Source organism: Chaetomium tenue (assembly GCF_020726465.1).
Source record: "Chaetomium tenue strain MPI-SDFR-AT-0079 chromosome Unknown F5144scaffold_2, whole genome shotgun sequence".
Lineage (NCBI taxonomy): Eukaryota > Fungi > Ascomycota > Sordariomycetes > Sordariales > Chaetomiaceae > Chaetomium > Chaetomium tenue.
Window position 1 is genome coordinate 4,674,730 of NW_027117330.1, and position 25,233 is coordinate 4,699,962.

Consider the following 25,233-nt stretch of genomic DNA (forward strand, 5'->3'; position numbering starts at 1 on the left):
TTTACAGCGATCGAGAATTTTTAAAGCGATTAATTTTTCGGGAAAGTGGGGCATCCGCAGAGGCATGGTCCAAGCTTTGCTGTCCGCTTTAAGGTTACAGTACAGGTGTGTGCCTAGCGAGTGGCAAGCGCTCGCGCCGCGTCGAGGCTGGGGATCGAAGCTCAATTCCGTCGAAAAGCATCATCAATACCAAAAAACCACTGTCAACACGTCAACTCCACAACAACCACATCCACCTACACATTCACGATTACTCAAATTCGTTCAACCGAAACCTCAAATAACAAGCATCTAGCAGTTGATTGAGTACCCACGACGATGGCGGGCCTTTTCGGAACGCAGTCGGCGGCGGCAAGCAACACGCTCGGCGACCTCAAGCAGGATGTCGAGCTCGGGAGCCCGCCCGAAGACAGTATCTCCGCGCTTGCTTTCAACCCAAACCCGACCGACCAAAAGGATTTCCTAGCCGTCGCAAGCTGGGACAAGAAAGTTCGCATCTACGAAATCATGAGCAACGGTCAAGGCCAAGGGAAAGCGCAAATAGAACACGACGGACCGGTCTTCTCGGTGGACTTCTTCAAGGTGCGTTGGCATTTTCTTTCAATACACGACAGAAGACGGGTCTGACAGTTTCAAAGGACGGCCAAAAGGTCATCTCGGCCGGCGCCGACAAACAGGCCAAGGTGCTAGACCTGGCGACCGGACAGACCGCTCAGGTAGCACAGCACGACCAGCCGATCCGCTGCGTGCGGTATTTTGAGGCCAACGGCACGCCGATGGCCGTAACAGGGTCGTGGGACAAGACAGTCAAATACTGGGACTTCCGAAGCCCGCAACCCGCCGGGTCTGTCACCTGTCAGGAGCGCGTTTACACGATGGACGTACGACAAAACCTCTTGGTTGTGGGTACGGCCGATCGGTACATCAACGTGATTAATCTTGGGGAGCCGGCGAAGTTCTACAAGACACTACAAAGTCCGCTCAAGTGGCAAACCCGGGTCGTCAGCTGCTTCACCGACTCGCAAGGCTTCGCGATTGGCAGTATCGAGGGCCGCTGCGCTATCCAATATGTCGAGGACAAAGACTCTAAGTAAGTGGTTATTAATCCCCTACTCTCCATATTTCTCGCCTTGCAAGCCGCTAACACAACCCCCCCAGCTCCAACTTCTCCTTCAAGTGCCACCGCGACCCGCCGCAGGGCAGCGTGACTAACGTGTACGCGGTCAACGACATCTCGTTCCACCCGCAGCACGGCACATTTAGCACGGCGGGCAGCGACGGCACGTTCCACTTCTGGGACAAGGACGCCAAGCACCGGCTGAAGGGGTACCCACAGGTCGGGGGCAGCATCACGGCGACCAAGTTCAACAAGACGGGGAACATCTTCGCCTATGCCATCAGCTACGACTGGTCCAAGGGCTACCAGGGCAACACGAGCAACTATCCCAACAAAGTCATGCTGCACCCCGTGCTGCCGGACGAGTGCAAGCCCCGCCCGAGCGTTAAGAAGAGGTAGAGCCGCTCAACGACGCCCCCGGACCAGAGTGGGTTGTTTGCGACGGCGCTCGACGGGGACAGGGGACCCTCGGGAAGCGACATGGTGCCCCGTAGGGGCCCTGATGCGGCGGCTATCATGACGATGGCGCCGAAGAAAAGGACCAAACCGGCGAACCCGGCCGATTATATCAAGTGGAGGATGAACCTGGGAGGGATGGAAGATACCAACTGAGATAAATAGTGTACTTGAATTGCAGACAATCGGTGGTGCACGGTTAATTAGGGTGGTGGATAAGCACAGTTTCAATTTGCACAGTGGCACGGAAAAGGGTCCCTAATACTTGGGTTTTCAGACATTCTGCGTTCTGAGACTCGATCCGTAGCGAGTGTGAAGTAGATAGTAAACAACCTGAAAACAGCCCGCGGTTGAGCACTGGGCCCGCCTTTCAAGTGGAGCAATTACAACCATACATAAATGGGCAGTATCGTCATGCCGTTATAAACCAAGCCCTCCAATCACCTCAAGATAGAGAGATAAACGGACATTTTCCCTCCCTCCCAGAAAACAACCATCACCGATCAATCCCATCCAAAACCTCCTCAGCAATCAAGCAGGCGCAGCCTTCCCACCACTACTCCTCCCCGCCGGGCCCATCACATCCTCCACCATCCCCCTCCACAAATCCCTAATCATCCCCGCCCCCATCTCATAACTCTCCTCCGCCTCCTTCTCCCGCCCCAGCAGATGCACAAACCCCAGCTCCACGCCATCCACCCCCATCCCCTCCACCTCGGTCAGCGCGGCCGGCAGCACGCGCGACGGGTCGGCGGCCACGACCAGGATCTCGGGCTTGCGCAGCGGCTCGTCGGCCGCCTCGGGCTGTCGCGGGTGCAGCGGTGACGGGGAGGTGTTGTCCGGCAGGAGGGGCACGCGGATGTGGGCGTAGGGGTCCATGGCTGAGGAGGCGTCGAAGGAGAGGTCGGGGAGGATGGCACGGTCGATGGTGCTGAAGGTGGGGGCGATGGGTTTCGGGGCGGAGTGGTGGAAGGTTTGCATGAAGGGGATGGTGCGGGTTGTGGGCGGGGTGATGATGGGGCGGTGGGGGGTTGTGGTGGTCGTGGCGTTGGTGGAGTGTTGACGCTGGGGGGAGAGGGTTAGTGATGCTTGCTCTTGGGCCTGCTCTTGCTCTACTATAAAGAAGAGAGTGGGTTGATAGAGGATGGCTGCTTACTTCGGACGGCTCGTCAACGGCGGGCTTGGTTATCCTGCCTGCACCGGTGGCTGCGGCAGCTGCTTTTGATGCATGGTTGAGAAGGTGGCTCGGCCGGGCCACGGCGGGTGTGGTGCTGAAGCAGCGGGTGAGTTGGGCGACGGGAGTGGCAAGTCGTGAAGACATGGCGATGGGGGCGTGACTTGGACGAATCTACGGGGAGTTGTTGGATGGATTGGTTGATGGAAATGCGATGACAGAACAAACGCAGCAGGAACAATCGGACAAGCAAAAAGCTCAGAGTGCAGTGTGGCAGATCGGAGGGGAAGCTTTGATCAGGTGCTCAAAGGGGGAGCGGCAGGTATAAGTGACTAACAAGGCGGACTCCGACTGGGGAATGGTAGAAGGAGCTCCCGCCAGATCAGCGTTGCGTACCACGGCAGTCTCCCTCCCATCCACCCCTCACCATTCCCTGACACTTGGTGGGCCGCTTAAATTTGGAGACATGGCCTCGACATGGTTGCACAACGAAGCTTGGATAAAATGGTTGTGCTGCAGACTGCAGACTGCAGACTAACTACGAGACAGTCGCCATTGGTGTCACGTCCCGGCTGGTTTCACGCTCCAATGAATCGAGGCCCATGCCGATCGGTCTTCGATCGTTCCGGCCCTTATCTCTCTCTTCAGACGGCACAGCACCAAACTGATCAATGCCAATGCCACCCAATTTTGACATTGCAGCTTCTCTCGTGGCTCCAGACTTTTTACGCACGCGCGTCTTGTCTCAACGATACCCGCCGGTTTCGCTCGCCTCCCCTTGTCGATTCATCTCGATAATCCCAACGGACGGGGCTGTCAGCTCCCTGGCCCCGGTCAATTGCACAGCGCTGACTGGCGGTGAACCCACAATGTTGAGGGAGCTTGGGCCATCCAAGGGCCCGCCCAGACTGAGGCGGTCAACGTTCAGAGCTCCCAGCTGGGGTGCGACCTCATCGAGTTTAGCGCGGGTTCCGGGCTTCGTCAACAAATCTCGGGTCCAGCAAACCGAGTCCCGGACCGTCTCGGACCGAGTTCCGGTCACCTGAAGAAGCCCAGGGAGCCCACGTTTTCTGCAGCAGTCTCCGAGCCATCCGATCTCTTTCTCTGCTGACCGTGCAGATGTCCGCTTTGGGCTTTTTGGATGGTCTACTTGTAGAAGAGTGATTACCTAGGGAAAAAAGAAACGGGGAAGGAGAGGGAGTATCAGTCATATTATATTGTATTTGACACTCGACAAAATCCCCGTTTTGCAGAAGCCGGGGTTAGGGTTAGCCACAAACCTCCTCGGCTTCGAGACTCCGTGGCTCTCCGACCCCGTGGGGTTGTCGATGACTGACATCCGTCAGAATGGGGTTTGAACGGCTTTCCCGAGGCCTGTACAGCCAAGTTGATACCATGCCAAGACCGCAGAGCCGCAGACTCCCTCGGGCAAACGAGTAGCGACAGGTTGGAAAGATGGAGACAAGCACGTGTCGAGAAGTGGATGATGTCCCTTCATGCTCCTCCTATTTATCGAGGGCTGGCAATGGCTAGGTATCTACATAAATAAGTTTATGTTAAGGGAATACCCTCGCTTGTTGTCAAGCACTACCTAGTAGTGTTGACGGTGGGGTGTAAACAATACCGAAGCTGCAAGTGGACGGGTCTTTCACATGTTTGCACTACTGGGTAAGTAAACTGTGGTCAGTGGCCTTGGCTAGACTATGACTATGAGTTTGCTTGGAGTGGTGCAAAAGTGAAAAGGAGAAGCTAAGGTACCTACCTATATGGTGAGTGCGCGATGAAAGAGCACCTATCTGAACACCACAACCTACACACAACCCTGTACCATACACTCAATTGGGAGCTCCCTTTATATCTTTTTGCGAACAAAAAGCTAATACTGGGTTTTCATGTCTGCTCCCTTGTCAACATCTGGGTATTTCTTTATCTTAAGACAGTTCAAACTGAGTGCGGGCGTTGATGTGTTGATACGTACATCAACACTATGGGCTGTCTGTATGCCACGGTGATAATGTTTGTTGGGGGTGTGAGAATGCACGAAACATGCTCCCATCATTTTGTGATTCCCTCCTACCCGTTCCCGAATACCCAGCGGTGTGCCTACCCATTGCTGTCAGATGGCCTCCTTGGATTGCTGGCTGGTATCGCCTTCCCGCCCCGTGCCCAAGGTCGAGCAGTTGCATGTCGTTCGGTCCGTTAGCTGCCCCCGTCGAGCGAGGGGTATTTCCAAACGAGGGGTATTCTAGAGCTTTCCCATTTATTTTAACACTATCACCTTTTAAACTTGGCCGCATTGCATTGCATTGTCGTCGACGTGGACCTGATCCAAGCCGCCTCAACCGAGCACACAACCACCTCTTTTCCAACCGATTGAGCAGCAGCAGCATTTTGATAAATATATTCATGATGGATGGTTGCGGTACTGTTGACAATCCTGTCACCGTGGAGGCATACGTCAACGACGGCAAGCCCGAACATATCATAGGCGTGGTCCTCACCGGTCCCCCGGAAGAACGAGGTAGAACGTATGGAAGGTGGCTGCGCTACCAGATCCAGGCCAATGTCGACTGGCACAAAGGGCACCCGCATTTGCCATCGTGGTAAGTCGGGAGGTTCTAGAAGAATCGACGGGGAAGCTGACCGTCCCGACCAGGGCCACTTGCGTCAAAATGGCTGAAGAGAACTACTTACCCGGCCTACGGGAATACTGGCCAGGAGGGTGGAGGGAACTGCAGGGAATGTCGGAGACTAGCGGCGTCCCCATAGCACATTTAGTTGTGTTAAACGCGCGGGATGACCTCGCCGCCTTCGTTCCTTCGAACGAGCGCGCGAGTGAAAGCACCAGCGTCTTCTTTCCTGATCGAGCGACCGCCAATAATACCCCCATCGTTGCCCAGTCCTGGACCTCGGCTGGGCCCCCGGGCAATACAGAGCTCCTAGTCTGCATCAAGATCAAATACCCGATTGACGAAAGCAGGGCCGACATCATCATGGTGACCGAGGCTGGCAGGATCAGCGGTTCTGGCATGAATGCCAAAGGAATGGTGGCCACGGGGAACCGGTTGTTTTCAACGGACGATGGTTGGGGGACAAACCTGGCATGGCTTTTTCCCAGGACATGCTTCGAGCGTCTCGTACTCGAGTATAATGACGTTGAAACACTGCCACTCATGCCCGATGATACCCCGGGGAATACCTCGAGACATATCTTCGCCGTCGAAAAGACCGGACGTTATACTTCACTAGAGCTCGGTCCAGAGCACATCTTCTCCCACCGCGCCGACGTTATTGTGCACGGAAACCACTTTCAATCGTTCGATGCATTCTGCCACCGCCGCGAGTTGCAGGATCGATACAGAGGCAAATACAGCCAGGCCAGGGTCTCTCGATTCAACGAACTGATCAAGCGGAACAAGGCCGGCGTGTCCAGACAGCAAATCGTGGACATGTTCTCGGACCACAAAGGCAGCCCGGAAAGCATCTGCCAGCACGTGGGCGGCGCCGTGGACTGCTCGACGATGGCGTTCGTCATGTTCGACATGAAACGGCGGGTTATCTCGCTGTGCAAAGGGCCCCCGTGTAGCGCTGCCATGTCACACTTCACTTTCGACGGAGGCGAGACCCACGTAGCCGATAATAAGAGATTAGGAAGCACCAAAGCTGGCGCTATGGGCTCCAAATCGGATTCTGCGGACACGAAAGAGGAGACGAATGCGAACATCGATGCACGGGTCGAGGCCGTGAGCGAGGCTGTCTGCGCTCCGTCTCCGAGTCCAACTCCGGCGAGGGACCCTACTGCATAGGACAGGCAGGGTCCTACAACCGTGGAGATGAATTGTAACAAAGCCGAGCCGCCCCCGGTCTATGACCTGCCCCAGCTTTCGTCTCGGGAGCCGACTGCTTCCGACAAATTTGAGAATTCTAAGCGCAAGGCACCACCGACCACACCAGTCTCTAACAGGCCCTCTCCTGGTACGACAGTCCCCTCAGCTTCGGGCAAGAACCTGGAGGAACCAGAAAATTATCGTCCAAAGAAGAAGATCAAGTTCTGGGATCCGGTGAGGGATGAGTCGGTACAGCCTCTTGCCCGCGGCGCAGGGTAGGCAGTTATGAGCATAAAGCATGGCTTTACTTTGTAGGATTTATAGTGTACTCGTAGCTCAAGAAAAAGAAAAAAAAGAAGAAGAAAATCATCAAGACCATCAAAGCCATGAACGTGGGAAAGCACGAGGGAGAAGGCCGTTGGATGCCAAGAAGTGATGCACGCGACCCCTGTTCAGTCTCGCTGAGTGCCCTGGTCCACAGCTCGTTCAGCCAGTGTCAGCCCAGAAGGCACACCCAATGAGCGGGCAGCCTAGCCATGCTTGAGCAAGGGTCTTTGCCGCAACCATTTGGCTGGCATTATTTGTGGTCAAGCTGTCCTCAAGCATTGGTGATGCGCCGAAAGTGTTGTTGGTGCTGACGGACTTCGGATCTTCAATTCGATCCAACTTCTTGCGCCTGCTGCGCGCACTCGATCCCTGCGATGCGCATGCGAATTGGCCTTTTTTGACACGCTCATTTCCACCACCGAGAGACTCGATCTAGCTCGCTTTCGTCTTGTCCATCGAGGGCTCCCGCCCGGACTACTCGTGTTGGCGTTGCGCCAACCCCTCGACGACCTACCAACTCGAAGAAACTACGAGACCAGTGACCGCACCGTCACACCACCACCGCCACGATGAACAACTACGATGAGAAGCGCCATCTCGACGACGACGCCTTCGGCGCAAAAGGCGGCATCGTCAGCGCCTTTGACGCATTCCGTATGCCCTCCCCCTCCCCCCACCTTCCATGTCCATAACCCCTCCACCACCACCACCATCACCACCATCCAACTACCTATCCAGCTACCCATCCATCCACTAACCACCCACCCCCCACCCCACAGCCAAAGCCAAACCCCAATACGTCCAACACACCTCCTCCGGCGGCAAATGGACCGTCGCCATGATCGTCATCAGCGCCGTGCTCTTCTGGACCGAGCTATCCCGGTGGTGGCGCGGCGAGGAGCAGCACACCTTCGCCGTCGAGAAAGCCGTCTCCCACGTGCTGCCCATCAACCTGGACATCGTCGTGAACATGCGCTGCCCCGACCTGCACATCAACGTGCAGGACGCCGCGGGGGATCGGATCCTGGCCGCGGGCGCCCTGACAAGGGACGGCACGCTGTGGTCGCATTGGGTGGATGGGCACGGGGTGCATAGGTTGGGGCGGGATGCGCAGGGCAGGGTGGTGACTGGGGAGGGGTATGCGATGGAGCATGATGAGGGGTTTGGCGAGGAGCATGTGCATGATATTGTGGCGTTGGGGAGGCAGAGGGCGAAGTGGAGGAAGACGCCGCGGTTGTGGGGGGCGGAGCCGGATAGCTGTCGCGTGTTTGGGAGTCTGGAGTTGAATAAGGTGCAGGGTGATTTCCATATTACGGCGAGGGGGCACGGGTACATGGAGTTTGGAGAGCATCTGGATCATAACTGTTCGTTTGCCCCTTCTTTCCCCATCCCCCAACCGCGCACGCACTAACCCGCCCACAGCCTTCAACTTCTCACACATCATCTCGGAGCTCTCCTTCGGGCCCTTCCTCCCGTCCCTCGTCAACCCGCTCGACAGCACGGTCAACACGGCGCCCGGCCACTTCCACAAGTTCCAGTACTACCTATCCGTGGTGCCGACGACGTACAGCGTGGGTCACCCGGGCGACCGCGGGTCGTCGGCGCTCTTCACCAACCAGTACGCCGTCACCGAGCAGAGCGGCGCCGTCGCCGAGAACATGGTCCCCGGCATCTTTGTCAAGTACGACATCGAGCCCATCCTGCTGAGTATCGTGGAGACGCGGGATAGCTTCTTTGTGTTCTTGATCAAGGTGGTGAATGTGGTTAGTGGTGTGTTGGTGGCTGGTCATTGGGGCTTCCGGATGACGGACTGGGCGAAAGAGGTGCTGGGGCGGCGCCGGAGGGGGCATAGCGAGGGGATGCTGGGGCGGAAGGGGGACCATTTTGAGGAGTAGGGGTATGGCAGGGTTGGGCTTTGGGGGTTGGGAGGGGTTGGGAGGCGGTATAGATAAGAGTATTAAACTGCGTTTTGGATTTTGGTTTTTTCTTGTTTGGTTATATGGGACCTTTGCATTGCTAGTATTGGCGCAACATGATCTCTTGCGAGTTAACTCCAGCCCACACGGGATAACAACTATTTTGTATCAACCATTTTTCCAAACCCAGGGGAAAAAGAAACGGGAGCAGCCACAACAACGATCAATACCGCTCCATCAACCACTGCCTGCGCTCCTCATCGCCCATCTTCCCCAACAGCTCCAGCTCACACTCCTTCAACGCCACGTACCCTTCCACCAGCTCCGACCCCATCATCTCGCTCAGCTCCACATCCCCCCGCAGCGCCACCAGCCCCTCCTCCACACTCCCGGGCAGCATCTGGCTCACATTCAACTCCTTCCGATCATTCGCCGTCAGCTTCGCCGGATCAATCTCACAATCCCCCCACACCAGCACCTCGCGATCCACCACGCCCCTCACACCCGCAAACAGCACAGCCGCTATGGCCAGGTAGGGGTTCGCCAGGCCATCCAGACACTTGATCTCCCAATGCGAGCCCTCGATGGCGCGCAGCGGCGTCTCGCGGTTCTGCGTGCCCCAGGCGACCCAGCGCCCGCCCGCCCAGTGGCCGTCCGCCACGCGCTCGTAGCTGGCCGGGTTGGCGTAGGCAAAGGCCAGCACGGCGCGCAGGTGCTTGAGGACGCCCGCGTAGAAGGGGCGGTAGACGTCGGGCTTGTCGCCGCCGCCGCCGCCGCTGTTGGGGGAGTGGAGGGACAGGTGCATGTGCGAGGCCGTGCCGCACGCGTGGGGGATCGGTTTGGGGTGGAGGGTCAGTTTGAAGCCGGCCGCGGCGGCGAGGGCGGACATGACGTCGCGTGTGTGCAGGAGCGTGTCGGCGGCTTCGACGGGTGCGTATGGGGGGAGGACGAGCTCGAATTGGCCCGTGGCGCTCTCTGCGTGGACCTGTTCGACGTAGATGCCCATGTCGGCGAGGGCGGCGACCATGTCGCGGAGGAGGGTGGCGACTTTGGGGTTGGCGAGGGACCGGCTGACAGACCAGGCGTGGCCGTCGGTGGTGAGGGCTGAGTAGCGGGTGGTGCTGTTGGTTTTCTGCTCGACGCGCTCGAGAAGGACGAACTCGATCTCGAAGCCGATTAGGAAAGAGAGGTTGTTCTGGGCGCCGTACTCGACGGCCCGTTGGAGGACCGAGCGAGGGCAGGTGGGCACCCGCGCGCCGGATTTCTGGCGGAACTCGCCATGTAGACTGATGTGCCCTTCGATTGGTCCTCTTTTGAGGGAGGAAAAGTCTGGATGCAGGCGGTATTCGCCAGTTGGAGACGCGCTGGGTATCATGGTGTCGTTCTGAAGTAAGCTGAATACGGCGGCGGTAATGCCGATATCCGTTGAATGGCCCTCGTTAAGGAGGGAGGTGAACTTCCTGAAGGGGACCATGCGCATCCGATGCGACGCAGTGAAGTCGACCCAGCATATCCGGACAAAATCAGGGGTCGGCTGGTCTTTCAAGAAGGCCCGAAGAAGCTCGGCGTCGCTCTGATATCCACCCTGTGCCAGAGCGCTCTCCTCTTCCACCTCGGAAAAGTCAAGTTCTAGATGATAGAGCTTGTTGGCATTCTTGAAGAGGAGATCTCGCACGAGGTCGACAGCAGCCCGCCAGCCGATGTGGCCGTTGCGGACGTAGCCGCATAAGACCTGGAAGCGTCAGACAAAAGCTAAGGGGCCAGCTATTCAGTAAAACCCACCGTCTCAAACACTTCCCGCATCTGGATGACGGCCAGTAGGTATGTCTCGGGAAACCAGTGCCCATCGGTGCTCCAGAGGATCTTGGACCACGGACACAACTCCAATATCTGTCGCAGAACCCGCTCTTGACCATCCTGGCTCACGAATGGAAACACCTCGCCGATATCAGCATATACATTCTCGTAGACGGTTGCTAGGTATCCCATCTCGCGCGTGAAGGGGTAGCCGGCGTGGAGAAGCACAATGGGGACAGTCGGGTACAGGCGGATAAAGTCCTGAAGAAAGGACGGCGAGGACTTGGACAGGGTGAGGTCGTTGTCACCGAGGCCGGTATGGAACTGGATTGGCTTCTTGTGTTTGACAGGACTGCCTTGGATCAGCTGGGCTGTGCGGTGCACCACCAAGTCGTTCAGGCTCTTGGTCTGTAGCTTCTCAAAGTTCAGAAGCGCATAATTGGCGATGACCTGCTTGAAATCCTCGCGCGCCGGTGTCTCTTGCATTTCGTTGAACTCGTTCGTGATGTCTAGACCGGTACGGTAGCAGATGACTGATTTGAAGCCAACCACGTCAGGGTCCTCGAGGGCGGACACGATCTGGGCATCGAACTCCTGTATCCATTCATCAAAAGCATCGTCGAAGACGTCATCGGTCTGAGCAGATTTCTCACATGCGCTTCCGATACGGCGAATAATGTCGGCAGCGATTGTCTCTATACGCACGATGCGCTTGCACTTGCTCCGTGTGTAGTCGTCATGCCACGAGTATGCATGGGCGTCGTCCTCGGTATCTAGACCGTCGTCGACGAGAATGGTCTCGATGCCAAACAGGCAGTCAGCCGTCCAGTCCTCGGGACACTCCAAGCGCTTCTCCTCGATGGCGGCCACGACCGACTCCCTAGGTGTTTTATTAGTTTTCCCCTCTCGGAGCTCAAGAGCCATCACCGTTGCTCCTACCAAGTGTAGCCACAACCCAAAACGGAAGCTAGCTGACGGACGGCGCGAAGATGGGGCAGCGAAGTAGTAGCCGAATCGATTGCATCGCCGGTCGCTTCGGTGGTGATGGCCAGCAAGGGCTTTTTGCTAAGAGCTTCCGGCTTGAGGAGCGGGTGAGCGTGATGGTCGATGATCGGGGTGCTGCGGATGGCGCGAGCAACGGCGTCCACCTGGGACGGCGTGGCCGTTGCGCGCATGCCAACCCACGAGGCCATGCTTGGAAACGCTCAGGAAATTGCCCTGATGATCGATGGCTCGGTACTGCCGAGGGGTTGTGATGCTAAGAATCGAGGTTGTACAGATGAGGGGTCATTGCGTATGACATCTTAGATATCAGGAAGCTCCTGTCGCCAAGACGCAACGATGCGAGGATCATCACCTTGGGCTTGACCATCTCGCCTCGTAAGGCAGGGATGCATGTACTGTGTAGGTAGCTCTCATAGGGTATCAAAGATGCTGAATATACCCAGAAACAAAGCCCTCTGTAACTGGTAGCTATTTTACACAATAACCCCATGGACGCACATGGGTGCCTAGCCCGGCGCAGTTCCGATATAGCTCCATGCGAAACTACAGTATTCCTCCAGAACTGGATTCATGGATGAGAGAGTTGGCGGAATTGATGCCCGAAGCCAAGAACTGCGGGGGGTTGACCCGCCCAGAACGGGAGCCAGATCTCTTGGCACTTTATGTCCCGATCTCCGTTCCGTCTTTTCGGTGTTTTTTTCCTTCGAAATTCAAACGGTATCAGTCTTTGCCAGAACTTACTTCGCATGCTTTAAAGCCCTTGGCTTGAAGAAGTCTTCGTTCCAGCCTTTTTCTTCGACACAAAACCCTCACTTTCCGGGTTTTTCCACGCCCAGCAAAGATGTTGAACACTCGGGTCACAGAAAACAAATTTAGCGTCGGGAATGGTACGACGGACGGGTATCAGGACCTGCGTCCTGCTTTCCAGGATGCGGACGCGACACCCAATAACGCTCCATTTCTCGGATGCCGAAACTGCAGACAAGCACGAACAGTGTGGGAGCTTCCATGTCAGCTTTGTCGTGGTTGACAGGCCTCTCAAGGATCTGCCGGCTTGGCAATGCTTGTTCATCTGCCAAGATGCGTTGGCAGGGCATTGCAGCCCTGCAATTCGTCGCAGTGGTGGAGATTGGCCCAGGCTGGCCAAAACAAGCTTCATATGCCCAGGAAAGCCAAGCGATCTGTTTCCTCGATTCAACGCATGGACGTATGTCACGTCATCTGCGAGTTGGGTGTGCTGAGCGCGGGACAGTAAGATGATATTTGTTAATGATCACAGCGCGAGCCTGTATTGGCAGTGGCAGTTCGGATAATCCTCCGAGCTCCATCACCTGCCCCCTTCCCAAAACTATCCCCACTGATCAGCCGGCGACGACGCGTTTCCTCCCATGCATCTGTCCGAGAGACCGGTTTGCCAGCCGACTATCGTTCCACAAAGAATCGGGACGACCCACACTGAAACAACGTGCTGTTAAACACCTCACTGTGTTCCCACCAAGAGACTATTGTTTATCTTGTACCCCCGGAACGAACACAGCCGCAAGAGGAGAATGGAGTACACGTTCTCAACCCCCGTTAGCACCCACACCAGACCCACGGCACCCCAATTCCAAGTTTTGCCTTCTCCCTACCTAATCTGTACAATTCGTAAACTACCACACCCCAAACCAACTGTGATACCGCACCTCCTCTTTCCTTTCATCATTGTACCTTTGTCGTCACTTTGGGAGAACCTACATTTTTACTCCCTTTCCGCGCTTTGCGCTTCTCACTTAGTCACTCGCTTAGTACCTAACAAGATACCTCCGTATCTGAATATGATTTTAGCTTACCTTGCGACGGCCGCCCTGGTTGGCGCTGGCGCTGCGAACGCTGCATACAGCATCGCGTCTAACGGTGCGTTGCCGTCGGTCACCAGCGATACCATCCCGCAGAAACTGACAAGCGACGGACAGCCGATATCAAGCGGACAGCTTCGGACGTCGCCTGGGACATGATGCAGTACTACAAGGGCAATGAGTCGGGACAGACACCGGGAATCCTGCCGGGCCCTCCTCCGGCCGGTGATTACTACTGGTGGGAGAGCGGCGCCATGTGGGGGACCTTGATCGACTACTGGAAGTTGACGGGCGACTCGACATACAACGACGAGATCACCAAGTCGCTGCTCTGGCAGGTCGGGCCGAACCGAGACTTCAAGCCGCCCAACGTCACGGCTTCGCTCGGCAATGACGACCAAGCCTTCTGGGGCATGTCAGCCATGCTGGCCGCCGAAAACAACTTCCCCAACCCGCCGAAAGACCAGCCGCAGTGGCTGGCACTCGCCCAGGCCGTATTCTATACCCAATCCACCCCGGACCAGCACGACGACACTTGGTATGTCGAGCCCACCCTAGCTTTGCCCTAATACGGCTATTCTGGTAGAACCGTAGCTGATTTGAGTCGGATAGCAACGGCGGGTTGAGGTGGCAGATTTATCTCTCGAACAACGGATACGACTACAAGAACAGTGAGGTGCCCCTCTATCAGCTCCCACAAACCAAACCTGACACTAGTAGGCATCGCGAACGGCTGCTTCTTCAACCTTGGCGCAAGACTCGCCCGTTACACCGGAAACCAATCATACGCCGACTGGGCAGAGAAGACATGGGACTGGGTAAAGGGGGTCGAACTTATGGACGACGAATACAACATCTACGACGGCGCCCATGTCCAAACCAACTGCACCGACATCAACCGCGCCCAGTTCTCGTACAATAACGCCGTCTACCTCGAAGGAGCCGCATACATGTACAACTACGTAAGTTTGGACCTCTCTCGCATATGCATACCCAAATCGCCGTTAACACCAACCCCCGCAGACCAAAGGAAGCGAGAAATGGAAACAGCGCCTCGAAAGCCTAACCGACGCGACCATCAAGACCTTCTTCCCCGACGACATCGCGTACGAGATCGCGTGCGAGGAGCACATGTCCTGCACGGCCGACATGCTCAGCTACAAGGGCTACCTGCACCGGTGGATGGCGGTAGCCACGCAGGTGGCGCCGTTCCTCGCCGACAAGATCCTGCCCGTCCTCAAAAAATCGACCGAGGCCGCCGTGTCCACCTGCACGGGCGAGGCCAACGGCCGCACGTGCGGCTTCAAGTGGAACACCAAGGCCTACGACGGCAGCCACGGCGCGGGCCAGCAGATGAATGTGCTGGGGGCCGTGTCGTCGCTGCTGATCGCGCAGAGCCCGCCGCCCGTGACGAATATGACGGGCGGGACGAGCCAGGGCGACCCGGAGGCGGGCACGCACTCGGATAGGAATAATAAGAAGGGGGATTCGCGCCCCATCACGGCGGGGGATAAGGCGGGGGCGAGTATTTTGACGATTCTGGTTATTGTGTCGGCGATGGGCACGTTTGGGTGGATGAGCACGGGGGTCTGATTGTGTGAGGGATGGGTTGTGGGGAGCTGGTATCCGGTGGCACCGTGGTTAGTTGTGTTTCATTTGTTTCGGGCCTGGCGTTGGGATGACACGTGGATATCCTTTTGGTACAGTTTTGGGTTTAACGTCTCCTGGCGGTTTAATTCTCGAGTTGCGGGCCCCTTGATGGGGTGGCCTCCGTGGTCTGGATGGGGTTGTGTTGTTTTTGGGATTGTATCGTACGCCTCCGCGGGCTTCACCGAACAGGTGCTGTTTCATGGCTAACGTCATGGCCAAATGGCGCGAATAGCTTTAATGACCTTGCAGTCCGTTTTATGCCCCTCTTCATTCCATCCCTTGGTTTGGCACTCCTAGGTATCAAAGGGTCAGATAACACGCCCTCCGCCATATTAATCCAACCGAGCGGGGCAAGATAGAACTCACCTTGCAACAATACTCAACCTCTCCACACCCAGTACATTTCATCAACGCCCCCTTTTCCCCATCCTTCCTCGTCTCCCCACCACAACTCTCACACCCCCTCCCCCCCTTTTCCCCATCCCCATCCCTCCCCCTCAACCACCCCCCCACCCTCACAGCCCTCTCCACCCCCTCCGTCCTCCCGGCCCCCATCCCCACCCCCCCCTCCTCCCCTCCCTTCTTCGACCTCCCCACCCCGGTCGGCACCACCCCCACTTCCTTTTCCTCCTCCCGCGCGATACTCACAAACCCCCTACTCCCATCCCCCTCCTTCGGCGGCGTGCGCCTCGCCCCCGGAAGCACCAGCACCGCGCCGCGGCGGTACCCGAGTCGGGACAGGTCGAGGGTGTCGGGTCCGGAGGCGGGGCGCGAGCCGAAAACGACGGCGAAGGAGGTGTTGGTGGCGTCGGTGCAGATGAGGGTGGGTTTGGTGAGGGTCATGTTTTGGTGGATTTGGGCGAGGAGGTAGTAGGGGGGTTGTTGTTGTTGTTGGTCTGGGTTGGAAGGGGGGGAGGGGGTGGTGGTTGTGGGGAGGGAGGTGAAGGGGGGGAAGGTGGTGGGGGAGGTGAAATCGGGGAGGGGCATTGTTGTTGTGGGTTGGTGGGTTTGTATGGTGTGGTGTGTTGGTTGATAGGGTGTTGTGGTGTGTTGTGAGGTAACGTGAAGATGTCAAGGTGAGATGTTAGGTTAATGTTGATGTTGATGCGGGGTTGGTTATGGAATGGTTTCATGGAGGTTGGAGCTCCACCTGCAGCTTGGCAAGGGTACGGTACCATGCATGATAGGGGTGATGTTACACCCATATATGCGAAGAATTGGTTGAGTGATTCAGTTATATTTGTTGTTTGGACTACATATGTGCTCACATCTCCTCCCGCCCCCTTTCCCTTTACTCCTCCGAAAAGTCGGCGTACTTGAACTCGTACATAATGTCGGTCCGCATGGTGTACTTGATCCCAGCCAGCACATCATCCCCCGAGTGCAGCAGCCTCCTGTGCTGAAAGATGAGAACCCGCCCAGCCTTCGGGTTGACGTCGATTCTCCTCTTCTCATCATTCGAAAAGAACGTCGTGGCACCCCCTACCAAATCCGCCCCTTCCACCTCGGCCTTGGAATCATTCAGGTACAGGTGGATGGTGAACATAGTCCGAATGGTCCTCGCCGGGTCACTGACATCGGAATACGGCGCGTCGCAGTGTGCTATATCATCACAGTTAGCCAGTTACTCAACCCAACCATCTTCACATACCCCCGGAATGAGAAGAAGCCCCTCCCAACAAAACAAAAAGAAAGCACTTACGCCTAAAAAACCCCCCCTTCCCATACCTCAAAAACCGCATCCTCTCATTCACCCTCAAAAACACCCACCTCCCCCCCTCCCACCTAGACCCCTCCCTCACCGGCCCGACCAAATCCCTCTCCTCGGCCCCGACCCCCTCAAACCTCTCCGCCACGCCCTCCACCCCCAGACACCTCCTCCACACCCGATCCACCACCTCCTGACAATCCCACACGATGCGATCCCCATTCCGATACCCCTCCTGCAGCAGCTCAAACCCGCCCCCAATATTCACCAGCGCCGGCCCCCACGGATCGTCGTCCCCATTCCGCAGCTCCCCGCCCGGTTGACCCGCGGGGGGCACGCTGGCTTCGGCGAGGGCGAGGAGCGTGGCGCATTCGGAGGGGGAGAGCACGTTGTCGAGGACGGTGGCGTAGAGACCGGTGTATTCGGGGAGGGGGGTGGATGGCCAGGGGATGGGGGTCGCGGTGATGGGGAGGGAGTCGGGGGAGGGGGTGGTGAGGAAGGTGGGGGGGAGGGGGACGGCGGTGGAGGTGTAGTTGGTTTTGATGGGGGTGTTGCGTTTGGGTTGGGGGGAGGGGGCGGTGGGGGTGAGTTTTTGGGTGAGTTTGGCGAACATTGTTGCTTGATTTGGCGGGTGTCTGATCGGTTGGTTTGGTGAGGGTTTGTTGGTGGTGGTGGTGGTTGGGTTGTGATATGAGGGATGAAGGACCGCTGATATATCTACCTATACAGGTGCCTAGTTGCCTTAACTAAACGCTGTGTTCGACACGCACTCAGTCGTGTCCTATCGGCAATAACATGTCTGGTTGTGGCAGTGTTGCCTACAAAGTTGGGGGATTCCTACTGCTTGGCACCAATCGTCCATTTTGGGCTGAGATAACCCCTGTCACATCCAGGAAGCGGCTGTTCAATCCATGATAATTAATGACATGACTTCATGAGGTTCTCTACCTCAGGTCCGGGTTTTGCTCATAAAAGTTCTGTGTTTGCTCAGAAGTATCCAGAGCTTGCGGCTACATGTACATGCATATATGAGGACCGGAAACCGCACCCTCTGAACAACAACCAAGACCAGAAGCTGCAGGTGGTGGTTCACTCACTTTTGGGGTAAGTTGCTGACTCAGCAACCCCCCGGTCACGTACCAAAAACGCTGCACCCAGGCACTTTCCCATTCACTGTACCGTTTCGCTACTTCGTTCCTGACTCCATCATGGCGTACAACATTGCCTTGTGACACAATGCGTTGTAAATTTCCTTTTTAGCCAAGCAGCTAAGTTTACCCAACATGTCTTGGCAACCTGCAAGGCGCAGGAGCTGAAAAGCAAACTGGACGGGATGAGGTAAATTCAGGACCAGGACTTGAACGCAACCCGGATTCTGATTCGAGATGGGATACCACCCAGAACGAACACACGATAGCACAGGTTCTATACCTATCCATCCTACAACTTATGGGCCTTGTTCTGCACCGCTGAGCAGCTGTCTATGACAAACAGCATCGAGAACGCCATCCGTGAGGAACACCGCGAACTCAAGCGGTCCGAAAGCCGTCGGGCATCGATTCTGCGTGCTCAGGCGGCCAAGCAAACTACTAAAATCCAAAAGACTGGGAGCCAATTCATGTGGGAGGGACTTTCGTATGCATGCTCGGCTACCTGGTCGCTTGGTGCCAGTCGCCTCGGGCATCCTTGGACCGGCCCCCCGTCCCTCCGAGCTTATTGATCGGCGGCGAGGCTCGCGAGCTGAAACTGCGGGTATCAAGCACCTGTCGACTGGAGAGCTAATTAGCGAATATCTCCGAGTTGACCATTCTTTACGTACATTAGACGTGAGCAGTGACATAAATACTCCGAGTTGTCGCCTGTTCGTTTTGCCCCGTAGACACTCAGAGCCATGGACCGCTGCTCGAGTCTACGCAAACTGGCCGCCTTGGTTCTACTGTGATCGTTCGCCTAAAAACACAAGTTGCTTGGTTCGAGCTTCCAAGACGCAAGCATGTGGTCCTCGGTTGGGAACTATGTCACTCGTTTTCTGGCGACTATCGGCGCAAGAGGGGCCCCAAAGCCAGTCGAACCTCTCACCGAGGTCGCCGCGGAGGAGGTTGTCCTTCCTGCGTTCTCCGAGGCCCAGTTCATGTCCTACTTCGTTGCAAACGACAGCAGTTCCGTGACCGCTGCCCCTGCTTTCTCGCTGGCAAAACGCCAGTACTGCAACCCAGGCTTCGGTTACTGCTCATGCAAGTTCCCAGCCCACCTTGTCTCGAAGATGTGGTCCTCTAACAGCGTCCAGCATCCGGCGGGTGTTGCCCTCTTGACACCAGGTGCTGCGGAAGCGGCTGTCTCGCGCGCGGGGACGTCTGCTGTCCCAACGGCACCTGCCCGCAGGGGAGCAACTGCTGCGGGTACAACAACTGCTACCCCAGAGGCAGCCAGTGCTGCAGCAACGGCTCACACTGCAAGGCCGGTAATATCTGCGTGCAGCTATTTGAGGACAACAGCATCGTATGCTGCACCGATCTGCGGTGCACAGCATACGTCGAGGACGATGGCAGGACAATTTATGAATCTACGACGACAAGGTTCACGACGCGGTTGGTGCCTACGACGCCCCCTCCCGTCGTGACGCGGACTCAGACACTTACTTATTACTATACCCTCACCTGGTATGTAACCCAACAACCCCCTGTGGAGAGAGCAGCAGCGTTCAACGACTAACCACCAGACACCGCAGGACATACTACTACTACTACTGGACGTACTACATCTCCATCCGGGCCTCCGTCGTGACCTACTCCGCCCGCACGACGCGAACAACCCTCACCGCGCTCGCCACAGACCCGTCCGACGCGGGGCGGTCCTTCGAGGCGATGACGCCCACGATCACGTTCACGGCCCCGGCGTCCGCCACGTCGCTGGCCTCCTTGGAGGGCACCACCTCGTTCGACCCGGGGTTCGGGCCGTCTGATGAGCCCTCGGATACGGCGCCTGCGCAAGCCCTCACCACCACTACCACTGCAGGCCAACCTCCGTTTGTGCCGGGTGGAGGCGGCGTGGGTGAAGGAGGTGGAGAAGGCGTGGGTGGAGGACGCGTGAATGGTGCAACCACCACAAAGGGAAGTGGGAATTGGCTCCTGACCTGCCTTGCGTCGGTCGGGCTAGGGATAGGAATGATGGCTGTATGGTTGTAGAGTTGATGGACGAGCAATGGCTTCCGGCCCCCGTCGCGGGCGCCGTTTGCGGTTTGTTACGGAGGAGGCAGCCGTGAACTGGGTCTCGTCTGGCAAAACGTTGAACAGGCGTTTGTTGGCTCTGCTGAGTCATCAATACTAGCTAGTCATGTATTCTGGAGACAGGCCCTAGCCGCATGTCAGTCCAGGGATGTCGTGTAAACAACCGGCTCGAACGGCACCACCCACGCAAGCCACCACTACCAGGCAACCCCCTCTCGATGATTAGGTTGATTTGGGATCTAAAATGTGGTCATGTTTACGTAAAATGCCATCCAATCAAGGTATCTCTCTATGCCATGCCGCCCAAGCCAATCCCGTTCTGAGACCCAAACGCTCGCTTGATGCTTATCCACAGCTCGAACGCCTCCAGCTTGATGCCCACCCTCACATACCCCAGCCACGCCGCGAACAGCCGGATGGCATTCGGCGGCCAATACAGGGACCCCCGCTGGCTGATCTCCTCCAGCTGCTCGTAAAACACCGTCCGCATGCAGTACCGCGCGAGGATCAGAAATTGCCGTGCCGGCCCCTGTCGCGTGTGCAGGTTCTCGTCCAAGCTCCGCGTGAGATCGTTCGTCTTGAGAATGAGCAGGATGATGCGCGGGACTTGGCCAAGCATCTGCACGAGGTCCACGAGCAGGCCCTCCTGCAGGGCGCCGCTCATGGTCTTCTGCTCGCTGGCCTCCTTGGGCTTGGTGATGGAGGAGCTGACGACGCTGAAGTCGCGGCCCGTGATGGCCGACGCGAACAGCGGGAACTTGTCCTCGCCGATGCCGGCGACCTCGTTCACGTACTTCTTCATGCGCTCCATGTCGCCGTCGATGACGGCCAGCCACATCTTGGCGTACGAGCGCCGCAGCGACTGCGGGATATCGCGGTACAGGCCGTGGTCGTACAGGATCACGTCGAAGTTGGCGCCGCGCCGGGAGGGGTTCTTGCGGATTGCGATGTTGCCCCCGTGCGGGTCGCAGTGTAGTGGCGCGTTGTCGCCAAAGATCATCTCGTTGAATATCCTTGCCAGTGTGGCCGAGACCTCGTCGCGGTCGATGCCGTTGTTGTCTATGTATTCGAGGTCGTCAAGGCGGCGGCCCGCCTCGCAAGCCATGACGAGGATACGCTTCTTGGCCCAGATGACGTCCGGGATGACGAGTGGGAGCTCTGGGATGCGCGAAAAGTAATCCTTTGTGCGCTTCGAGTTCTCCGCCTCGCACTCAAAGTTGAGTTCGAGAGGAAGCGACACCTCGATTTCGGAAGACAGCCATTCGAGGTCGTATTCGGGGAAGAAGCGCTTGAGAGTCGAAAAGGTGAAGCTGGTGAGCGACATGTCTAACTTTGACCATTGCTGGAGGCTCGGATGCTGGACCTTGACAGCCACCTTCTGCCCCGTCTCTTTGATCGTTGCCAGGTGCACTTGTGCCAATGATGCGGCGCCAATGGGCTCGGTCGAGAACTCGGAGAAGTAGTCCCAAAGCTCGTCGCCTGTATCGTTCTTGAACATCTGCTCAATCGACTCGAACGAGGAGACTGGACACTTGTCTTGGAGGGGTATGAATGTCGTCGTCCATTCCGGGGGGAGGAGGTAGTTCATGGCGCTCTACAGCAGGTTTGTCAGTGCGAGTTCCACGTCGGGTTTCTGGGGACCTACCAGGTGTTGCCCCAGCTTGATAAATATCCCCCCATTTTTCTCGAGCACCTTCAAGGTCCTGTCTGCGCATCGTTTGTGGCAGGCCTTGAGTACGTGTTCCCTCTCGTCTACGTCGTCGAGTTTATCCCGCTGGTTGAGCGTTGTTCGGTAGCTATTATCGTTTTAGCACTTTCATGCTAATGGTTGGCCGTCAAGGTAGTGCTCACTCATTAATACATAGGATAAGAGTTGACGCCACGCTCCCCGAGCGCTCCATTGCTTCGTAACTATTTTTGACATCGTCTCCAACCGAGAGCAGCATCGTAGCCGCTCCTCCCCCAGCCGTTGCTAAAAGTACCGCCGCCCGCCGGCGTGACTTTGGTTTTGGTGGTGATCCAAACGAAGGTCCTGCGGTGCCATATCGCCTTGATATCGGTGCTCGGGGGAAGTTGCTGGGCGGTCTGGGGCCCTGGCTGCGACATCGGGCGCAAGTCCAGCCAGCGCCGAGGCGCTTCGTAAAGAGTGACGAGAAAGTTGGTTTCAGCATCGTGTGCGGTCGATGTCTCTCATTGCAGGTGTTTGACGGCACTCAAGGAAATCGCACGCATCTCGAGGGGTGGGCGTTGGGGCAGACTTGCACGACTTTGCCGCAGCAACAACAACCCCTGCCATAAATTTCAAGATTGGCATCGTCACATTCGCAAGATTTTTGGGGACCGCGCCTCGGCGCGTCGGGTGAGATCGGACAAGGGGTGGACAATTAAACTTCTTACGGGTTAGGGTTATACAGGGGTGTTAGGGGTTCACAACACCAACCCCCCTTCCTCGTGAGAAACACCGAGGGTTTGCAAAGTCCAAACCTGAAATGCCGTTGTTTCATTTTCCATGTTTTCTTATATTACAAGGCAGCTGTGTGGTTTCTGTGTACTTCTTTGCATTACTCCATTCCCAAACACTTCTTACTTGATTGCCCGCTTAGGGGATGGGATGATTAAAATTGAAGCTGGCGAGTGCCAGCAAAGCAAAACAAGCTCATCATTATGGGGATGTGGGGTTGACAAGGCAAGAGGCTTGATTCAATTTGAGACTTTGCTTCCATTAACAGTAATGCAGCCGTGTGGTAAGTAATGATGTTAAAGAGTCATTGACGTCACAGTCAGTGACATCATCTTCCATGCGTTACCTAACACCGTCTCGTCCGAAACTTGTATCCAGGGCGTTACAATAGTTATTTATTGCCCTCTGTTTGATTCCAACTCGCTTGACCACAGTTTTCCACTCTTCTTTTAACCACCAACAAAGACTTAGGTTTCAGCACATTTCCATATCCACTCAGTAAGTCGGCCATCTCGAACGAGTCGTACTTGTGAAGCAGCCCATCACTAACCACCCATTAGAAATGCCCGAGTCCAAGACCGACAAGATTGACAGGGTCAAGGCCAACCTGCCCCTTCCCGAGCAGCCTCCCGTCCCCGGAGACATGAAGTCGGCCAACATGAAAACCACATCCAGCACAGGGGTTTCTGCTGGTGACGTCTCAACAGGTGCCGGTGTCACCTCTGGCCTGCGGGAGCCTGCCTCCAAAGATTCCGGCGATATCGACATGAGCGGCATCGGACGCCAGGGAAAGGAGGGTCTAGAACACCCTCCCAAGGATGCGCGGAGCTGATTTTAGTTTCTTGTCTGAGCGAAAACAAGCATACCTCGAGTTTCAAGTCTCAACATTTCTATGGGCATGATCGGCAGGAGTTTACAGTCAAAAGACCAATGTATATTTTTTATCGAGATAACTACATAAAATCATAACTAGTTCAAGCAATCATACTTCGTCGGCCATTTCTTGCGAGCTATCCTATCCCCCAAGCTCGGCCTTCGGAAACTTCAAACATTTTGTAAGAGCGAGGGAGAGATGTTGAAAATAGCTCGTCAGGCCAATGATGCGCCGATGGTCATGGCCAAAACACAAGAATCTTTCGTTAGACATTCGTGATTCGGGCTTAATACAGCACCTATTGCTGTTCGAATGTACTAGATATCATTCCATCCTGTCCTGGGTGCCTGGGTGGTGTGAAGCTGTCGAGGCCTTTCTCGCTGCTTTGATTGCCTCATTAATCTCCGGGGCACCCAGATCTCAGTAAGCATTTAAAATAACAACGTAAGATTTCCAGGTAACACCATACCACTGGCATCCTATACAAATTTAGTCTTCATCGTTGTCCTGTATACACCGTGCACGGTCCACATGCCGCTGCCCCCTGAACGAAAGTAAACAAGGAGCCAGAGAACACGACTTAGGGGCGTGAATGGCTGGCATCTTTTCATCTTGGATGCTTACAATAGGTAACAAAACTATTTCATTGGAGTGATGCCCCTGAAAGAGATGATTACTACCATAACCTGTATACAAATGCTTTATATACCGATGAGCTCATCTGAGTGCATCCAGGTCCTGTTTGACGTTCTCTTAGGTATGCTGCTAACCTTGAGGGAGAAAGCATCACAGAAAGATTACCCTGGTGTTTAGTTTGAGCTGTGCGCCCAAAATCACGAACGGATCTGATGTTCACATACAATGCTCAAATTCCATATCTCACAAGGTAATTCTACCTGGGACCCGCTTCTCGTCACTATACACATCTCCCTTCTCTTTCTTCGATAATATCCGGCCTAGGGTTGAGGGCTCTGCGCCCTACTTTTCTTCAACTGCAACTGAAATTTCAGATAGAAACAGACCTAGGTCCGGCCCATGATTTTGAAGCCCAGAGGGACATAAAACTTAGGTAATCTGCTGAATTTCGGGCTGGTCTGGAAAGTTCCCTATTCCCATCCACCCAACCTTTGGTCGGGGGAAGAGAGCACCTCGGCCCCAGTCCTTCAAAAAACGGTCATAGCACTGCATTCTGCCTCGTAAGCTAACTAATTCTTCCTGTTCCTTTGCCTGTGCTGGTCGAGCTGATTGTGCAGAGGCATCTTCAAAATATAAGTCGGTCGCCCTCGATCCTTCCATCTCGTACCCCTCGATTACTGATTGTTTCTCAAGCAACGCTGGTATTTAGGTACCATAGTCACTTTCTTCTTTTGCTCTCTTTTCTTTTCTGCACCTTTCCCCTCCTTCCTTCCTCGCCAACAGTGAGCGGTAATTCCTTCCACTGCCAGTCAGCACCTTCCCCTCCATTCCTGCTTCCACTTTTGCGACTCCCACCCCTCTTCCAATTTGAGTCGCGCTTTGGGGCAGCCTCAGGCAACGCGCCTTCCCGTTGTGTGCTCTATCGACTGCCCGTCCTCCACCTTCAAGTTACCTAAATCTCCTTCCTTCTCCGTTTCATCTTCCACCTGACCATCCAGCGTCCCCATTGACACCGTCACGCCATCGCAAAAGCCCAACGGTTTCCGATTCCTGTTTTAGCTCTGACTAGTCTTCAGACTATTTCTTCTTCTCGGGTCTCGTCAGGCTCAACCTACACCTCACAAAGTCACAAACCAACCAAGTTGGTTGATCTATATTTTCATTTCGTTCCATTTTAGTCTCGACTTCGGCCAACCCTTCGTTCGTCTTGCCTAGGGCAC

At 55.9% G+C, this 25,233-nt stretch overlaps 11 protein-coding genes across 11 annotated transcripts; 6 read left to right on the forward strand and 5 right to left on the reverse strand.

The window, feature by feature from the left end:
* Positions 1-87: 87 nt before the first annotated feature.
* Positions 88-1,828, forward strand: F5144DRAFT_564610 (WD40-repeat-containing domain protein). The gene is made up of 3 exons (XM_066788431.1): positions 88-582; positions 639-1,090; positions 1,159-1,828. Exons 1-3 carry the CDS (start codon positions 319-321, stop codon positions 1,514-1,516), a joined length of 1,074 nt encoding a protein of 357 aa, XP_066647246.1. The 5' UTR covers positions 88-318; the 3' UTR covers positions 1,517-1,828.
* Positions 1,829-1,847: 19 nt separating this feature from the next.
* F5144DRAFT_144524 (uncharacterized protein) lies at positions 1,848-3,144 on the reverse strand. Its single transcript, XM_066782415.1, has 2 exons — positions 2,730-3,144; positions 1,848-2,638 (listed from the first exon to the last, which is right to left on the reverse strand). The coding sequence occupies exons 1-2, from the start codon at positions 2,892-2,894 to the stop codon at positions 2,105-2,107; spliced, it is 699 nt and encodes a 232-aa protein (XP_066647247.1). The 5' UTR covers positions 2,895-3,144; the 3' UTR covers positions 1,848-2,104.
* A 2,012-nt stretch (positions 3,145-5,156) lies between these two features.
* On the forward strand, positions 5,157-6,995 carry F5144DRAFT_643229 (uncharacterized protein; the record flags this gene model as incomplete). Its single annotated transcript, XM_066792811.1, has 2 exons — positions 5,157-5,350; positions 5,404-6,995. The coding sequence occupies 2 exons, from the start codon at positions 5,157-5,159 to the stop codon at positions 6,551-6,553; spliced, it is 1,344 nt and encodes a 447-aa protein (XP_066647248.1). The 3' UTR covers positions 6,554-6,995.
* A 475-nt stretch (positions 6,996-7,470) lies between these two features.
* F5144DRAFT_590900 (endoplasmic reticulum vesicle transporter-domain-containing protein) lies at positions 7,471-8,796 on the forward strand (the record flags this gene model as incomplete). Its single annotated transcript, XM_066790204.1, has 3 exons — positions 7,471-7,555; positions 7,681-8,265; positions 8,324-8,796. The coding sequence occupies 3 exons, from the start codon at positions 7,471-7,473 to the stop codon at positions 8,794-8,796; spliced, it is 1,143 nt and encodes a 380-aa protein (XP_066647249.1).
* Positions 8,797-9,040: 244 nt separating this feature from the next.
* Positions 9,041-11,807, reverse strand: F5144DRAFT_545711 (uncharacterized protein; the record flags this gene model as incomplete). The annotated part of the gene is made up of 3 exons (XM_066787377.1): positions 9,041-10,549; positions 10,600-11,494; positions 11,554-11,807. The coding sequence occupies 3 exons, from the start codon at positions 11,805-11,807 to the stop codon at positions 9,041-9,043; spliced, it is 2,658 nt and encodes an 885-aa protein (XP_066647250.1).
* Positions 11,808-13,436: 1,629 nt separating this feature from the next.
* Positions 13,437-15,050, forward strand: F5144DRAFT_600303 (glycoside hydrolase family 76 protein; the record flags this gene model as incomplete). The annotated part of the gene is made up of 5 exons (XM_066791067.1): positions 13,437-13,515; positions 13,575-13,995; positions 14,070-14,128; positions 14,178-14,419; positions 14,481-15,050. The coding sequence occupies 5 exons, from the start codon at positions 13,437-13,439 to the stop codon at positions 15,048-15,050; spliced, it is 1,371 nt and encodes a 456-aa protein (XP_066647251.1).
* Positions 15,051-15,189: 139 nt separating this feature from the next.
* Positions 15,190-16,094, reverse strand: F5144DRAFT_627684 (uncharacterized protein; the record flags this gene model as incomplete). The annotated part of the gene is made up of 2 exons (XM_066792304.1): positions 15,190-15,234; positions 15,756-16,094. The coding sequence occupies 2 exons, from the start codon at positions 16,092-16,094 to the stop codon at positions 15,190-15,192; spliced, it is 384 nt and encodes a 127-aa protein (XP_066647252.1).
* A 230-nt stretch (positions 16,095-16,324) lies between these two features.
* F5144DRAFT_144728 (uncharacterized protein) lies at positions 16,325-17,863 on the reverse strand. The gene is made up of 2 exons (XM_066782416.1): positions 16,810-17,863; positions 16,325-16,709 (listed from the first exon to the last, which is right to left on the reverse strand). Exons 1-2 carry the CDS (start codon positions 17,426-17,428, stop codon positions 16,399-16,401), a joined length of 930 nt encoding a protein of 309 aa, XP_066647253.1. The 5' UTR covers positions 17,429-17,863; the 3' UTR covers positions 16,325-16,398.
* An 809-nt stretch (positions 17,864-18,672) lies between these two features.
* On the forward strand, positions 18,673-20,166 carry F5144DRAFT_144738 (uncharacterized protein). The gene is made up of 3 exons (XM_066782417.1): positions 18,673-19,049; positions 19,103-19,475; positions 19,544-20,166. The coding sequence occupies exons 1-3, from the start codon at positions 18,809-18,811 to the stop codon at positions 19,998-20,000; spliced, it is 1,071 nt and encodes a 356-aa protein (XP_066647254.1). The 5' UTR covers positions 18,673-18,808; the 3' UTR covers positions 20,001-20,166.
* F5144DRAFT_144741 (ABC1 family-domain-containing protein) lies at positions 20,166-22,379 on the reverse strand. Its single transcript, XM_066782418.1, has 3 exons — positions 21,894-22,379; positions 21,688-21,838; positions 20,166-21,636 (listed from the first exon to the last, which is right to left on the reverse strand). The coding sequence occupies exons 1-3, from the start codon at positions 22,211-22,213 to the stop codon at positions 20,332-20,334; spliced, it is 1,776 nt and encodes a 591-aa protein (XP_066647255.1). The 5' UTR covers positions 22,214-22,379; the 3' UTR covers positions 20,166-20,331.
* Positions 22,380-22,408: 29 nt separating this feature from the next.
* Positions 22,409-23,524, forward strand: F5144DRAFT_564628 (uncharacterized protein). Its single transcript, XM_066788432.1, has 3 exons — positions 22,409-22,786; positions 22,969-23,001; positions 23,064-23,524. Exons 1-3 carry the CDS (start codon positions 22,552-22,554, stop codon positions 23,333-23,335), a joined length of 540 nt encoding a protein of 179 aa, XP_066647256.1. The 5' UTR covers positions 22,409-22,551; the 3' UTR covers positions 23,336-23,524.
* Positions 23,525-25,233: the final 1,709 nt, after the last annotated feature.